Source organism: Protopterus annectens, chromosome 11.part0, assembly GCF_019279795.1.
Source record: "Protopterus annectens isolate FY-2018-M chromosome 11.part0, PAN1.0, whole genome shotgun sequence".
Lineage (NCBI taxonomy): Eukaryota > Metazoa > Chordata > Ceratodontiformes > Protopteridae > Protopterus > Protopterus annectens.
In genome coordinates, this window is record NC_056745.1 from 674,871,949 (window position 1) to 674,890,755 (window position 18,807).

The window sequence follows — 18,807 nt, forward strand, 5'->3', positions numbered from 1 at the left end:
TTTCCTGGTGCTAGGCCTCCTGGCCTCCAAAATGACGTCCATAACAGCTTTAGAGAGAGGTGTTGCCTGTTTGACTAATGAATCTGCCATGCAGCCAGGTTTAGGGTTTTGAGCCTACCGTGCAGGATCTGATTGTTTTGTCGAGTCAGAAGGTGTGAAATTTGAGGCAAAATCCATGGTGGGCCTTGAGCTAAGTTCTTTAAGATTGTGTACCAGTGCTGGCGTGGTCAGTCTGGAGCAATCAGGATCATCTGTGGTTTTTCTTGTCTGGCTTTTACGAGTACCTCTGAAAGGAGAGGCAGTGGTGGGAAGGCATAAACTTTTAGGCTTTTCCAGCTGAACGAAAGAGCATCCACTTTCCATGCTTGTGTGTGATAAGTCCTTGTGCAGAATTTTTGTAGTTGGCAATTCAGTGGGGAGGCAAAAAGATCTATGTCTGGGCATCCCCATTTTTGCGTTACCATGCTGAAGATTTGTGGATTCAATTTCCATTCGTGAGGGTCCATGATATTTCTGCTTAGATCGTCTGCCAGAGTATTTTTCTTTCCTGGCAGGAATTGTGCTTGCAGATGAACTTGATAAGTTAGAACTGTGTTCCACAAGGTCATGGCTTGTCTGCATAGGGGATAAGAATGAGTGCCCCCTTGCTTGTTTATGTACCACATTACTGTGGTGTTGTCTAACTTTAATAATAATTGTCCTGGATGCAAAAGGTCCTTGAAAGCTGTTAGGGCATTCTGAACAGCCAACATCTCTTTTTGACTGATGTGAAGATGCATTTGGTCTGTGGTCCACTTGCCCTGAATACATTTTCCTGCCATGTGTGCTCCCCAGGCGTAATCCGAAGCATCTGTTGTTAGAGTCTGCCTGGCTGTGGGTAGAGTGAAAGGCTGACCCTTGTTGAGGTGACATGCCTGTGCCCACCATCGAAACTCCTGTTGTAGGCAGGGAATTATTGGTATTACTGCTTCTAAACTGTGAGAGTGTTGAGTCCAAACATTTTTTAGGTACCATTGTAATTTCCTCATATGCAGTCTGGCATATGGAATTAGTAGTATGCAGGATGCCATGAATCCCAGGGCCTGCAGAATTTTTCTTGCAGGGAGATGGAACTTTTTTGCCAGTAATTGAAAATATTGTGTCAGTTGTCCTTGTTTGTCTGGCGTGAGATAAGCCATCTGAGACGTTGTATTTAAGCTGACACCCAGGAATATTATCTGTTGTGAGGGCACTAGTTTTGACTTCTTTTCATTTACTGTGTACCCTAGAGAAATTAGCAACCTTTTTACAAACGCCAGATGCTTTAGAAGAATGTCCTTTCTCTCTGCTTGAATGAGGCAGTCGTCCAGGTATGGATATATTTGAATTCCTTTTTGTCTGCAAAATGTAATTACTGGTGCCAGGCACTTTGTAAAGAACCTGGGCGCAGTAGATAAGCCAAAGGGCAGTGCAGAGAATTGGTAGTGCATTGTACCAGCTTTGAATCTGAGGTATCTTCTGCAATCTTGTCTGACTGGGACATGCAGGTATGCCTCTTTGAGGTCCAAAGTAACAAGCCAAGCCTTCTTGCCCAGCATGGGAAGAAGCTGCTGTAGTGTCAACATCTTGAATTTCGGAACATCCAGGTAAGTATTTAGAGTTGAAAGGTCTAGTATGGGTCTCCAGGCTTTGTCCTTTCTGGGGACCAGGAAGAGTCTTGAGTAAAATCCTTGTCCTTGCTCCTGCTGTGGTACTTTTTGAATAGCTCTCATGCCCATGAGGGCTGAAATTTGTTTTTGAGCCTCTGCCCATTGATTTTGTGGCAGGTTTGGCATTCCTTTTAGCCTTGGTAAAGTGTGAAAGTGGAACCTGTAACCTTGATTCACAATATTCAGAACCCATTTGTCTTGGGTGATTGTTTGCCAATTTTGAGAAAAAAGTGCTAGTGTTCCCCCTAAGGGAGCTGCCAAAAGGGAAGTGCTTGGCATACGAAGGGGGAAGTCATTGGGACTGTAAGGTTGAGACTTGCCCTCACCTCCTTTTGGGGTTGAGGTACCCCACTGTCGTTGTCTGTTAGAGCCTTGGGGTTGAGATCTGCCTCTAGGGTGTCTGTATCTGCCTCTCTGTGGCCTGTCTGACACTGGAAAGGACCAATTCTTTGTAGGCCAATTTCTGCTAAATCGAGGTGGCTGTAAGAAATCTTTGACTGTTTGCATAGATTTAGCTTTATCCTCCATTTTCTTTAACACCTCTTTTGCCTTAACACCAAACAAGGTATCATGCTGTAAAGGAGCATCCAATAATTTTGCCTTAACATGATCAGGTAAACTCTGTTCTTTTAACCAAGCATGTCTTTGAATCACAGAACCTGTAACTGCGGCTCTACAACAGGCCTCTAAAGAATCAAAACCACATTGCAGAGTATGTTTTCCCACCTGTTCAACTGCATGCAATAAATCCTGCATTTCTTTATAGTCAGGAGCTTCTGAGCTTGCAAGCATTTTCTGTTTTAACTGAGCCATTAAATATTGTTGGTACTTAAGCATGTGAAACTGGCAATTTGAAGCCATTACTGCTAAAGTTGCAGAAGTGTAATCTTTCTTCCCCCCATCTATCCAATGCTCTAGAATCTCTAAGAGGGGACTGGATTTTTTGCAATGGAAGCCTTAACCCCTCTGGGACCCTGGGAAATGGTTTCTGGGTCAGCAGAAGGGTTTTTATAAAGAAACTTGTGAGAGAGTCAGGGACTCTAATACCTATTCTGGCTTGGCTGGTGCAGGGGGCAAAGAATCAGGAGATAAGCTGGATTCAGAGATCACATCATCCACAATATCTAACACAGGCGGAATAGCCAGGGGCTTGTGCTGAGGCAGTAAAAGGAAGTCCCTGAACCTTTTCTTGGATTCTGAATAATCCTGACTTTCCCAACGGAAATGCTCCCTCATGGTATGTAAAGTTTCCCCAAAAGAGTAATCCTCAGGAGGAGATGCTGAAGGGATAGATTCTTCAGCATCAGAGTCCTCATAGGGGGATAAAGAGTATCCCTGGTCTGAGGAGGAATCAGAGGAAATGGAAACCTGATCAGAGAAATCATAGAGCAACTCAAACTGAGCCTAGCCAGAAGTATGGCACACAGCTATTAAGATATCACTTCACAAAGGTGGACTGACCCAGCAAACTACAGACCCATTAACATGACTAGATTAATCTGCAAAGCATTGGAATGCATCACAACTGGCCTAATTAACTATGACATGAAGAATCTTATGAGGCTCGACCCCTATTAGGTCAGCTTTAAAGGTAAAAGCCCGTCTAATGAGTCAAGTTGAACAGTGGATATGCTGTCCATACAAAAGACCTTGATATTCCTAAGACTGACACCATAGTACATCCTAAGATGAATGAGCTCCAAACTGACCTATACAAAGTTAAGTGTATGGCAAAAGACTGACGGACAGAGTACATGTAATGAAGGTGGCAGGTGTATCCCAAAAGCAAAAATGAAGGTGATCATTGGTGTTCCTCAGAGCTTTGTAATGGGACCTCTACTATTCAACATACACATTTGCAGCTATCCAAATTATGGATACAGATCTCTGTTTACCCAAGTACTAAGACAAATGCAAACTTTAACTTCAACTTTAAGTCACCCTCTGATATGCACAAGCTCCAACTGAAACTCGTGCATTAACTGGTGCTCAAACACTGGTTAAAGGTAAATGCTAAAAAAAAATTTAAAACTGTGACATGTAACAAACAATTCCTTCATCAAACTTACAGCACAGAGAACACATACTTCAAACTGAAAGTGTGGTAAAAGACCTTGGATCTGGAATAATTCTCTTCCATTTGACAATCACGTTGCAACAGTGGTCAGAAAATCTTTTACATGGTGCAGCTGATTGCAAAAAAGTATTTTACACAAATCCAAGGAGGTTTTCACCACTATATTCCACACTGGTCAGACCTACTGAATACAATACTAAGCATTTCTATCAACTGGAAAGACTCAGGAGGTTCCCAACTAAAAAGATCACAGCCTTAAAAAACAAGAGATGCCCGGGAAAAGCAGGAAGCACTGTCCCTTTTTTCAGTATTCTGCAGAATCCATTGGGATAATTGTTGCTTAGCCTTTTGGCCTTTAGGGATCCAGTAGTCCATGACCTCTTGTATCTTCACAAATCAGTCTCACTAATACAGACCCAGGGATTTAAACTTGCTTCAGCAAATAAACAAAACATGGTGGAGAGAGAAATTTGTCACACATTTTCTCTGGACCACACTTCCACTTCAAATTATGCAATCTGACACTTTCCTTCAAAAATGAATTAGACAACTGACTGGTTATTCACAAGTACATCCCTGGTATGAGTGGCCTGTTGTTCCCTGAAAGAGACAGAGAAGTCTAAGGAAAAGTACCAACAAGGAATAAATGGCAACTGGGCCCCTGCACATTCTACGACCCTTTAGAATAGTGGAATCCAAGGATGAGCACTGTTCTGGTTCTATTGCTTGCCACCTATGCATTTTTTTTCTTATGAGTTGGGAAACAACTCCATGATGATTAAAAATAGATTCCAAACTGGAAGTGCAACACATCTTAAAAGGACCACTACTGCCTTCAGAAGGTACCTCCCACTCAAGACTGGAGAAATGGACAACATGCATCCTCATTATCAACAAATAACCCCCTTCATTACCAGTACAGTCACAAAGGATGCCTGCACTGTCTCCCATACCCCAAAAAGAAACTAAATCAAAGGGGGGATTAAAGAAACAGCTGATGTCCTACAGATCAAAAGTTAGAGCTCCAATGCTAGCAAAGTAGCTAGCAAAGTAGCAGAAAGAATCAGAGGCACTGCCAAACTGCCAGGACAGTCACAAAATGCTTACCTTTCACAAAGATGAATGCTTACTTACCAATTCAACTTTTTAAAATACATTTTCACTCCACCCATCAAACCTTATTTCCATGGTCACTTTTGTTTCCCTCCCACTCCCAGTATCAAATAATGTCAAGGAGGAAATGGAGACTGAGAAATTGCTTGTTGTCCTGCAAGCATGGTACAATGCCCAGTTTTTCAACTGACATTAAGATGCAGCTGACAGCAGCTCAACCACTGCAACAGTTTACTGTAAACACTCAATATCCCTATGGCAAGAAAGATTAACACACATCAGCTTTTTTTTTTTTTTTTTACCTGAAAGGTCACTGCTTTCTATGCGTCGGAGATCAGAATCTGCCCAAAACAGCCTGGCCATTTCGTTATCTATTGCCAAAGCAATGGGCTTACTCAGGCCACTGAAAAAAAGGACTTCTCGTTCAGTTCCATCTAAAGCAGCACGCTCAATTTTAGGAGATCGTTCTTGTAAGTTTGTGAAATACATATACCTAAAATAAATAAAAATATACACAGAAGTAGTTCAATAATAAATATAATTCACATATTTTCAAGGCAAATTGGTCACCGAGAATTCCTAGAACAATAAATCTTTAGCAAAATTCATTAGGCTCCAAGCAAACCAAAACAAGACAGAAAAAAAGGCCTGCAGTAAACACTAAACTTAAATAGGTGTATAACTACCACAGTGTACTCAAAGGTGTTCCTGGAATAATGCACCTGAAATCTAATTCAGGAGGCAGTAAGCAATCTTAGGAGCTGAAAAAGTCCTGCACTAAATGCTTTTTGAAAATTTTAACTATAGATGAACATGATCACACAAGTCTGTTATGTTCACCATCTCAACAATTTTGTTTCAATTTCAAAAGTAGCCAAAAGAGGCACATCAGTGTAAAATTTAAAGTTAATGACTTATTACACAATATGAACAAAAGCTGCAAGATCTAGATCTGAGTTGTCTTGACAAGTGACTGAAAATATAAGTAGGCTATCACAGTAAGAATAAATGCACATAAGATAGCTATCAGTAGCAAATGTCAAGAGAACCAAAACAGTTACAGGAATGATTAGATCTGTAATTGCTAAAAGCTGGACTGATTGCAATGTGGTATATATGAGCTACTATGAAGGATCTAACATTTTCAAAACAAAGTGATGCAATACTAAAATGTGCGTCTGCCATCTACCAATTCTGCACGGCAGGTAAGCTTCCTACACTGAGATGAAGCTGCCATTTGAAATGCAGTATATTAAGCAGATTTTTCTGTACTTCCTGAGCTGATCTTTGCTCGGTGCACTCACTCCTAAAGTACAACAGCATTCATGTAAGTACTTCAGTCAATGTACGTGTGGTGCCAGGGCTAATAACAGGCTAAGAAACCGATTTAAAAATGTTATTAAATTTTTTTCTGTCTATTTCCCTACTAGTAATGCATCCTAGTCTGTAAAATGTGCACTTACAGTGGCCTGAGAAACAGTGGCCTTTTCTCTTTTTGAGCACAAAAGGGTATGTAAGGATGTGAAATGTCGAGTGCAACTTTCTTTTTTCTTTTACTTATCCTCTGTTAACCAGGTGAATCTGACTAGGCTACTGGCCTCTTTTCAGGGTAGACCAGACATCGTACTTCTTATACTAGGAGAAATTTGGCCAGGGCACTGGGGATCTTCCCTACTTATCATTGTGAGTGGGACCCATTTTGCAGAAGCACTTCATGTTTCCATTCCAGGCACAGAGGTAACTCAGATTAACAGGGAGGCAGCTGGAGAGAAAGGAGATAATGGAGCGATACGAGAAATGGAGGAGAAAGCCAGAGAACGCAAGCAGGATTCTGTGGAGATATTTCAAAGAAATCTTTGTTGATGGGGATAAGTTAGCGAATGATGGATGCAAAATTACAATCCTCCAGTCGAGAGGGTTGCAGGATGATTTAAAGAAATGATGATGTGGAGTGAGTCAGAAAATGAGGCAGACATTTCCTGGGGGGACATTATGGAGAAAATACAAGAGGAGAATGTAAAAGCAATGCTGAAGAATAACGGTGAGATAGAAAAGTAAACGTATGCAAAAAAAGTAAAAGAAGGCAAAAGGGGAGTAGCATAAAAGAAGTAGAAGAAAATGAAAAATGGGAGTATGTGGTAAGGATTCAAAGTAAAGAAGACACAGAAAAGGACACGTGCGAAGCATGGGACAATTTGATAGCTCCTTTGGGTGTAAAAGCACATGAGGTAAGAGTATTTATTCCTGTTAGAGAGACATTTTGAGATATTACACTTGAGACTTTTTTCAATTGAAGTTTTTCTTGGTGAATATGAAAAAAAATAAGGACTAGCCCACAGAATTTATATGTGATAAAAACATTTAACAGGGAAGCAAAGAAGAAAAGTTATCTACAATTTCGAACAGAGATGAAAGAGACTATGAAAGGAATTTTGAAAACTTTATACAAGGAAGTACTGCACATTGCAAATGTTTATGGACTGGCGGATGGTATTATAGTACTGTTAAAAATGGAAAGAGAAAAAAATGACACATATACCTAGTATAATAAATGTGGAGGGGAAAAGGGGAGTCATAAGATACTGTGGACAACCCAAAATGTTTTTTTTTTTTTTTTATGGAAAAAAACATTTGATAAGTAACCTCAATAAAAGAAAATGTTATATTTGTGGGGAAATGGAACATGATCAACAAAAATGGACATTTGTGGATGGATTGCAAAAAAAGAGTATAAAAAAAGCAAGCAAAAAAGTACAAAGAAGAAATTTTAGAAGTAGTAGAAATAGAAGAAAAACTAGATGAGAAAAAATAGAGAGAGCATAGAGTAATGCTCTGAAATAAGTGATGAAGATTGGGAGATAATAAAAACAGAATTCTATTGGTAAAATGGTAAAAGACAGAAAAGAAAATTTAAAGGGACAAATACAAAAGAAATAATGGAAGCAAACGAATGAAAAAAATGTATACAGCTAATGGCTGGGGATGGTACAATAGTTAAGGTGTTTGACACTCAGACACAAGGTACAGTGTTTGATTCTCACCTTTAGGTGGGAAATTGTCTAATGTTAGAATGACCCATTAAGGCTGTTAGATTCATTGGTTCATAGGTTCATAGCCGGTTACTAGGCTAAGGAAAAGGTAACGAACATTGTATAGTGCTTTCTGTAAATGTGAAATATAGTAACAAGGACAGGGATTTTGGAGTGGTGTAATACATGTGAAGTAGATGTAACTATGTTAGAAATGCAATAGATGTAACTATGTTAGAAGATGCAATATTTTTAACAAATGAAGAAAGATTACAAACAGAGAAACTATGGGGAGGAAAGAATCTGGAATTTGTGAAATGAGAGATGTTTTGGAATAGCTGTATTCTGTAAAAATACAGTAAAGGTATTAGACATAATTTTAGTAAAATTGAAAAAAAGCACGGCAGGCTTAAAATGAAAAAAAAAAACAAGTATACAGAATTAGTTCTTCTTTCTGCTTTTTCCCAGTTAGGGGTCGCCACAGCGGATCATCTGTCCGCTCATGATTGGCAGTGGAGTTTTACGGTGTCGAGTTGCCAGCCCGGCACCCAACCTTCTACAGAAGACACACACACACACACACACACACACACACACACACACACACACACCTACCTAGGGACAATTTAGAGTGTCCAATCCACCTACTGCATTGTCTTTGGGATGTGGGAGGAAACCAGAGCACCCAGAGGAAACCCACATAACCACATGGAGGACATGCAGACTCCACACAGAAGGCACCCCAGCAGAGAATCGAACCGGAGAACCTCTTGCTGTGAGGCAGCAATGCTAACCGCTGCACCACCATACAGCATTAGAACTTTATACACTTATACTAATTGTAAAGAAAGGGGAAGTTTAATTCATCAGATTTTAGACTATGCACAGATAAATATGAATATTATGACAGGAGACTAATTGTGATTTAAGTGGTAAGCGTGAAAAGAAAAATGAAACAAGAAAAATGTGAGAGGTTACAAGATGTAGTAAGTTAAAACTTTGGAACAAAAATGTATGGACTTGCAAAAGGGGCATGTATAGAATTGAAATAGATTTTATACTATCAGAAGGTTTAGTTAATTGGTGGCCAAGGATGAACACAGGATAGCAGCAGATTTCTTCAGCTCCACCAATTTCATTACACTGACAGGAATTAATTACTTAAAAAATTAATTTTTGAAGTAATTTTCTTTCTAAATATGTTTGTTTTATATAGTTCTTGAACTATATCTAAAAAAGAAAGGAAATCTTAACAATATTCCTGTCAGAAATCACTTTGGAAATTTTCCTGTCAGTTTATCAGTCTGAAATGAGTTCCAGTAAGACAAATTCTCAAGACTCCAGCATCAAGAAAGAACTTCAGTCTCTGATAATTATAATCCAGCAACTTACTGCTAAGATGGATAAAATGGATACTAAAATAGACACCTTCATAGAAAAACTACAAAACAAATAGACTTGTTACATATAGACCTGCAACAACAGAAGATCCAGATGACAGGCATAGAAGAAGCTGTGAATGACATGGAAAATAGAATACAAGAAGAGGAAATCAACACTGAGTTTCTGCTGAAACAAAATACACATTTACAAACAAAGCTGGATGACCTGGAAAATAGATCTAGGCAATAACATTAGGATTTTTGGACTGCCAGAAAATATTGAAGGTAACAATATTACTTCTTTTTAACAACATGGCTCCCTAAAACTTTAGACTTACCAGAAGCATTCTCTTTTGGTATCGAAAGAGCACATAGATCTATAGCTAATACTAACTCTAACAAAAACTATCCTAGATCAGTTATAGTTAGATTTCTATCATCTTTTGATAAAGAGATGGTTCTTAAATCTGCTTGGGCTAAAGCTCCTGTTAAGATTAATGAGACAACTGTGCATTTTGACAATGACTATTCTTCCATGGTAATAGCTAAAAGAAAAGTTTTTCTGCCACTAATAAGGGAGCTTAAAAAAGCACAGTTTAAAACATATTCCTGCCAAGCTTAAAATCTTCCTTTCTGATGGTCCTAAAATTTTCGATGACTTAGACTCTGCTTTACTGTTTATCAAAAAAAATAAGATTTTGGATAAAATAGAAGAAATGGAATGGGCTAGTCCTTCATTAAAGAGACTGGCAACTGAAACTTCGTGGAAGACTTCAGAGAAGAAGAAGAGATTAAAAAACAAATGATTTGTTCTAGGTTTTTTTTTTCTCTCTCATTTTATTTCATTATTAATCTTTTTAAATACAGTTCCTGCATTTCCAAGAAGCAACAAATATTTTGAAAAAGATTTAATCAAAGTTATTCTCTGTGTGCAAAGAAATGTTTTGTTTCATAACTAGTCAAAATATCTGGAGATTTAATGGCAAGTTGTGATTCAACTTGTTCTCTTTCTGAAAAGGAGAAGTAAGGTCAGTAATTTGATACATTTTTTTTCTTTATATTTTTTTTTCTTCTCCTTTTCTTCTTTTTTTTGTTTAAACAATGACATTCTATTTAGATTATGTAGTGGGTGAAGGGTGGGGGAAGGCAGGGAGAGAAGAGTAATGAAAATATGATTAATAGAATAATAACATATTTATTCCTTGTAAAAAGTTTATATGTTCTTCAAATGCTATTCCTAATTATACTTTCTTGATTACACTGCTTATGCTTGTTTGTAAATAATCTGTCATGCTTTAACTAATAATAATTAGAACTAAATAATAGTAAATAATATGTTTTATTTTTAACTCTATTAATATAAAAAGTAATATTCCATTGTATATACTTCTTATAGCTTTCTCTTACATTTTTTTTTATTTCTGCCTTACACCCTTTTACTTTCTACTCTCTTTTTCTTTTCTTTATTAATATATAGAAATGCTTTTGATCATATAGACATAGTAAATAATAAGATTTGCATAAAAATTGAGTTGGGACAAAAATATTGAGTTTTATTACCTATTAATAATTTTGGGCTTAATTTCACTTACATAGAGGCTGTAATAATCTGTAAAATACATTGTGAAGGTTTTGTCATGTTTAGATGCATTTACACTGCTAAATGAATGTTTGTCACTAGTTTTTAATAAGTTTCCCGCCAAAATGTTAAGAGAGACAATCTGGGATGTGGGCTGTCTCATGCACAGTGTCCATGAGCTACTTCAAAAGCTTCAACTCTCAGAATTCTGACAGAGAAGCTGAAAGCAGCTAGTCTCACTTTTGACCTAGATATCACACTGACACATCACAGATTCAGCAATGACACTCTACCAGGAAATAGAAATGATACAAATGCGACTATGTGAAGGAAAATAAACTCTTTAACATCTAAATGTGAGTTATTTTATATAATTACTTAAATATCTATGTTATAATTCATAAAATATGTCAGTTATAATGAGTTTAAATGATACAGTTTCTTGTAGTAAGTAAATGTCTTATTTTAGAAGGCATAGAAAATGAAACATTTATTCAAGTGTTTTTGAAAATCTACTTAACAGCAGCTTAATAATCTGTGTTAAAAACTTATGTTCCAAACATATACATTACTATAACTCATTTAATTCATCTGATTGACAAACATAAATAATTTTATAACTCTATACTGGAAGAAATTGTCATGTGATATATTTTAAAGCAGTAGTATAGCATGGTTGTAAAATCTGGTTACTAAAATGTGTTTGCTGTGCATTATTTTGTATAAAGCAGACAGATTTATTGTAGGGACAGCAAGTAAGATAGTGCTCAGTAAGGACATAACTCAGTGAGATCATATATATATATATATATATATATATATATATATATATATATATATATATATATATATATATGTGTGTGTGTGTGTGTGTGTGTATATATGTGTTTGTGTGTGTGTGTTTGTGTGTGTGTATGTGTGTATGTATATATATATATATATATATATATATATATATATATATATATATATATATGTGTGTGTGTGTGTATATATATATATATATATATATATGTATATATGTGTGTGTGTGTGTATGTGTGTGTGTGTATATATATATATATATATATATATATATATATATATGTGTGTGTGTGTGTATATATATATATATATATATATGTGTGTGTGTGTGTGTGTGTGTGTGTGTATGTATATATGTATATAAGTGTTTCTGAGAATCTGCATAACTATGCAGTATGATTTATAACAATTTCTATGAATACAATACTTTATTCTATTGACAATAATGAGTTTGAGTAAATTCTCATATACAAGCAATTCAATGTTTTTTTGGAAGCTGTTAATTGCATTTACATGACAGAAAATTGATGCATCTTAATATATGTAATGTCTGAATCATATTAGCCAAAGTTTTTGATTTAAATGAATGTTAGAACTTATTTTCTCTCCTCTTGATTTCTAACATCAAGATTATTTGAATGCTATTTGAATACAAGTGTTTTATATTACATGGATGTATATAGTAGTATGAACAGTTTAAAAAAAAAAAAAAAAAAAGGTTTATTTTAGTTTATATGATGCTGTTTTACCAAATGTGTAGTCTTGTCTTGCTAGATAATTGAATTGAAAACTGTTAACCTCAGTTAAATATAACTAGTATTAAATTGATAAGGTGGTAGCTGAGGTACTGCTGCTTAGGGTAGGGGTTAACTTGAGTGGTAAATACTACTCTAAGTTGGAGTTTATAACTCCAGGCTGGATGCAAGGTTTAATCCTTACATTATTTTCACTTGTTCATTGTTATTTGTATATAGTTTTGACATCCACAATATATTTTGTACATTCATTGTCACTACAAACAAAATTGAATCCTATATGAAATCCCATAAGAGATTCAATAAATACAGCTATATTTAAAGGTACACCTAAAGGAGGAGATGTAACATTACTTATCTTGTTATTTGTTATTTTGATCATAAGATTCTTAAGTTTTAAAAATGCCAAATGACATCTTTAAAAGGAATTTCTTTAAACATTAATGGATTGAATAATCCATGTAAAAGGCAAGCCTAATAAGATACATTAATTTACATAAGGCCAACTTAGTCTTCCTGCAAGAAACCCATCTCTTGAAAAAAGATAATGATAAACTAGCCACAAACAAATATACAGTATTGGTTAGTTCAGAGCACACTCAGAAAAAAGAGGAGTGGCTATTTTATGGAATAAAAGTATGCCCATTCCTAAAACCATTAAGTCTTATCAGGATGACAAAGGAATGTTTTGTATGGTTACAATACAAATTAATGGGAAGACTTACACTTTAATTAATGTATATTGGATACCTGGAATTGGTATTAATACAGTGAAACATCATCTTGATAAGATCATATCATTCTCTATAGGAGATATTATTTTAGCTGGTGACTAATTGTATACTACATGAAAGTGATACTACCACTATAGGGAAAAGAAGAATTACATCTAATGCAAAACATTTAAATGATTTTGCTAATTCTTATCATTTGAATTATATTAATAATCAGATAGATTCAAAGTCATTACCATACACCTTTTTTTCTAACAGATACAAAACTTATTCAAAAATAGATAGGGTCTTTATTTCTAACCAGATGGTAACAGATTTAATTAATTCCAAAATCATTTCATGTCCTATATCTGATCATAATTCAATTGTTTTTGAATCCATGATAAAAAATACTCAATGTTCAGATCAAAAGGATACCAGCATACTTAACTCAACTAAAACACTATAAAGAATATATACTTTCAGAAGTAAAACATTTTTTAGACATAAATAATACTCCTGAAGTCTCCATTGTTTATGTTTGGGATGCCTTAAAATCATATCTATATGGACAAAGTATCAGATGGTATAATAATAAAAGGAAATCTTGGGATAAGGAATTGTTAGATATTCAAAGTAAATTAGACTCTTATAAACATAATAATAAAGAAAATATTATGGACAAGAAAGTTACTGAAGAAATAAACAAACTAAATGAGAAATACAAAGAAATTTTAACTCAAAGTTAAAATAACTTTAGAGAAATACAAGTTTTTGTCTTATTCAATGAGCCCCAAATACTTACATAGACTTAAAAATAAAACAAAAAGGTTGAATAAACAAAACCATATCAAAGAAATCTTTTCTCTAAGGAAAAAGAAGAATGTTTCTAGTATACCAGAAATACTACATGAATTTAGAAATCACTTTCACAAAATTAACCATAATAACATTAACATGGAACCTAAAGATAAAATAAAGGAGTTTATAACCACAAACATGAATAAAAAGCTTAATAAACAACAGATTAAACTATTGGACAAGAGTATTTCATATACAGAAGTTATTACACAAATAAATAAGCTTAAATCAAACAAAGCACCGGGTAATGATGGTATTATACCAGAGATATATAAAATCCTTTCTAAAAGTAAATATTCATTAATACATAAGGTTTTTATTTTGGCCCAACCGCCCCATCTTGGCAATATACATTTATTTCGCCAATTTTAAAACCTAATAAAGATCCAACTAGATGTACTTCATATCGGCCCATCTCATTACTTAATGTTGATTATAAAATGTTTATGAGTATCTTTGCTGATAGATTGAAGACAATCATTCCCGGCATTATAGATATAGATCAGACAGGCTTCATTGTAAATAGAAATACTTTTGATAATATAAGAAGAACTTTAACATTAATAGATTTTGCAAATAGGAAAAAGAAAGATTTAACACTTATTAGTCTTGATATAAGTTCAGCATTTGATTCAGTAAGTTGGGACTATCTGTTTACCTTAATGAAGTGCACAAACTTCTCAGATGCATTTGTAAATCTAATTGAGCATTTATACAAAGGAGCGTTGGCTTATATTAAGGTAGGAACATATGTTTCACAAAAATACCCATTCTTAAAGGTACAAAACAAGGATGTCCACTTTCTCCACTATTATTCACTTTAGTAATGGAGCCTTGGGCTAATTTGATCAGAAACAGTACTGACATAGAGGGTTTTGAAATAGATGAAAATACAACATCCAAAATTCAACTTTTTGTAGATGATGTTCTAATTACATCAGCAGGATCTAATTCTTCTATGCAGTCTCTATTTGATAAAATGATGAATTTTAAAAGTATTTCTGGTTTAATATTCAATGAAGAAAAACTAAAATACTACCTATATATACGAAAAAATATTCTCATTAGTGATTTTACTAAATATGTACCCAATTCAGGTCAGATAACTTATTTAGGTATAATACTATCCAAAGATATTAAATCTATTATATATAATAATTATAATACCTGTTTTCTTAATATACAAAATCGTTTTAATACCTGGAATAATATGTTTTTTACTATGGAGGAGAGACTTACATTTATTAAAATGATAATATTCCCCAAGATTTTATACTTAATACAATCAATAATACTTCCACCTACAAAAATAATTATCAAGAAACTGAATACACTAATGTTAAATTTCCTATGGGCACCTAAAAGACCTAGGATTGCATTAAAGAAACATACTAATAGCTGGTCTCAAGGGGTATTTCTTTTCCAGACTTTAATTTATATACTATCTCTTCTATTGTAAAAGTTATTACTTTATTAATAGATCAGTCATATGTCACAAAATGGAAAGATTATTGGGAGCTAATTAGTATGCTCTTCATGAAAATCTCCTTAACACATAAAAATATGATTGTAAATAACTCCATGTTATGGTTACTAAAGGAATTTTGTACTTCACCTATTACACCTAAACATATGGTTTGTTACCCATTAAATATTATTATTAGTTATCATAACTTTATATTCATGCACCCTAAGTATAGGGAATGGAATTTTATTGTATTCCTATCATGTATACTCAGGGTATGCTTTTGTCATCTACTTCTGAAGGAACTCATTTAACTATAGATAATGATCTAAAGTACTGGTATCAGTTGATATCTGATAATAAAGTTAAAAATCTAGATTTCTTAAAACAAGAATTTGATCTAAGAGAAACTTGCTGGTTAGAGGTTCAGACCTTTAGACATCATCTCATTAATAAAATAGATCTAATGTCTATAACAGTTAAAGAATCTATTCCAACACTGATTGATTACTGGATATTAAATTTACAACATAAAGTTTCTGATAAAGGTAAACTTTCATACATACATAAAATTATCAGACAAGAAACTTTTTACAGTGTAGATTCATACTGGAATTATTTCACTTCTATTAAAGGGGACCCACCAAATCAACAAGATAAACAATATATATTGGAATCTGCTTATAGAACTACGTCTTCCATTGTCTGGAGACTTTATACATGGAAATTTTTACATAGATCTTTTTATACACCTTTGATGATGAATAAAATAAATAATAAAGATAATTTATGTAAGAGATGTAATGTATAAATTAATGCTGACTGGGCTCATATGTTTTATGACTGTATAAAATTGAAAGAATACTGGAAGTCAATTAATGAATTTTTGCAGGCTCTTTTTACAGATATTTTCATTATTTCTAAATCTCTTATATTATTCAACACACCTGTACCTCAAAGTGTTAAAAAGGTTAAGCTTCCCTTGTTATGGTCTATTCTAGCAGTGGCTAGGAAAATAATAACTAGAAATTGGATTTCAGATACACCTCCTTCATTCAATGAATTTAAAAATGTTATGAATATAGTGTGCCATATGGAAATAAACACAATTAGGACAAGAACAAATAGAAAAACATCTTATTATATTGTATGGGATAATTTACAAAATTTGTTAAAAAAATTTTAATTTCAATAGCATGGTATTTTAGTTTAATTAATTGATCTGATTGTAGTGGATGTCTTTGTAAATACTTTAGTTGTTTTGTTGAATATTATAATAATACCTATTTTTAATTACTTGTATAAAATTGTTATGATATTTCTCTTATATGTTAAAACAATAAACTTGTTTTGAAAAAAAAAAGAAGGTTTAGTTAAAAAAGAAGGGTAAGCAGTAGAAACAGGATTTTGTGATAATCTTACAATATGACTAGAGATAAAGAAAATTAAGGAATACATAAAAATAGGCAAAGGCATAAAAAGGATAAATGAGAATGCATGGAATGAAGGAAAGATTAGTAATACAGTTTATGGAAAGCTTATATTACTATGAGAACATTTTATAAAAAAAAAAAATCGGTTTGAATGATGGATGGCATTTAAATACAATTTTTTTAAATACAGTAGCAATACGATGTGAGAAAAGTATAAATAATATAAAATGATAAGTACAGATTTAGAAGATTACAAAGTAATTTGACAATTACATGAGAGAGAAACAAGAATTGTTACATAAGCAAATGTTTTTTATACAAGGAAAAACAGTAGTAGTACTGTGTTACTTATACAGATTAGTAAAGGGATATGGTAGTGTAATGAGAGAAACAGAAAATGTGAAATAAGAAATAGAAAGAACTCAGGAAAAGATTATGAATAGTGTATTACAGTACGTACAAGAAATGTTTAAGAAAAAAAGGAGACAGTGAGACATTAACATAAAAAGAAAATAGGGATTTGGAAATAGAGATTTCTTTATATGAGCTAGATAAAGTAACAAAAAAAGTAAATATAAATTTGGCTGCATGACCAGACGGAATAGAGTGTGAAATGAATAAAAATGTAATGGACTGGCAAAAAATATATATATGTTTTTTAAAGATCTTGAACAAATGGTTAAATGAAGGTTTTATGTATAAAGAATTATGCAGTAGAAGACAAATTCATATGGAAGAAAAGATACAAGACAATGAAAAAAACTGGAGACCAACAGTACTAAATAATGATTATATTTATGAAAATACTACAAAACAGACTTGAAACTAAAATGGAAAATACTATGGAGAAAGGTATATGTAATCTAAACGGGGTGGCAAGAATTATTAATGACAGGGAAATTGTGGACATGAACAGAATGAAGAAGCGATAATCCTAACAGACCTTAAAGCATTTGATACAATTAGACATGCAATCTCATGGGGAATAATGAAAGAATACAATATTGGGGAATAATTAAAGAATATAATTCAAGTGAGAAAGTTAGGAAATTATGTAGGTCAATGTGTAGTATTAATAAAGTAAAAACATCTGTACATGGCTGGTTAAGCTAAGAGATGCATATGAAGAGTGGTGCAAGACAAAAGTACCTAATGAGTCATGTACTCTTTTTTGCATTAGTTATAAAGGTGATCGTATGTGAAATAAATTACAAAATGGAGGCAGGATATACAACACCCGAAGGATTAAGAATCCAGTTCTATTAACATATGCAGATAACATTATAATAAACACAAAAAAAATGTTGTTAAAAGTAATAATTTATACAAATGAGTGACTACAGGTGATGGAGATGGCTTTAAATAAAGAGAAAAATAAAGCTTTAGGTGATGCAGTAAAGATAGGGGGCATATATTTTACAATGAATGAAATGCCTGTGTTAGGAATAAAATCTAGGACTAAAGATGTAAATAGAATTCAGCGGGAAAACAACAGAAAAAATAGAACAAACCTGTCTTCTGGAGAACATATATATCATTCAGGAATAAAAAAGCTTACGGGATGAAATCGGAAATGATAGCAAAAACCGCATACTCCGCAACTGTTACTTATGTTACCAGCAGTAAAGAAACTATAGTGGGCACTTTTTTATTTATATGGAGTTCTAGGTTAAACCCAATAAAAGGAGTGTTGCACTTGATAAAGAAGAAAGGTTTAGGGTTCATTAACCCAGTAGTATATGCTGCGTCATTAAATTTGTACAAAATGTTAAAGTGGATAAATGAAAAAGAGATTAATAGTAAACTTGTATAACTACAAGTATGATAAATTGTGGGCATGGTAAAAAAGTGTATAAATGAAAAATAAAAAAATGCTGTCAAGGGAAAAAATACTTCTGTGGAAAATTA

The 18,807-nt window shown here is 33.7% G+C and overlaps 1 protein-coding gene across 1 annotated transcript in view; it reads right to left on the minus strand.

Annotated features, from left to right (window-relative positions):
• LRP6 (LDL receptor related protein 6) overlaps positions 1–18,807 on the minus strand; it is a 2,645,333-nt gene that overhangs the window by 788,102 nt on the left and 1,838,424 nt on the right. Inside the window, exon 15 of the mRNA XM_044088131.1 lies at positions 5,181–5,371. Coding sequence (XP_043944066.1) covers positions 5,181–5,371 — 191 coding nt within the window. The remainder of the gene's footprint in view (positions 1–5,180; positions 5,372–18,807) is intronic.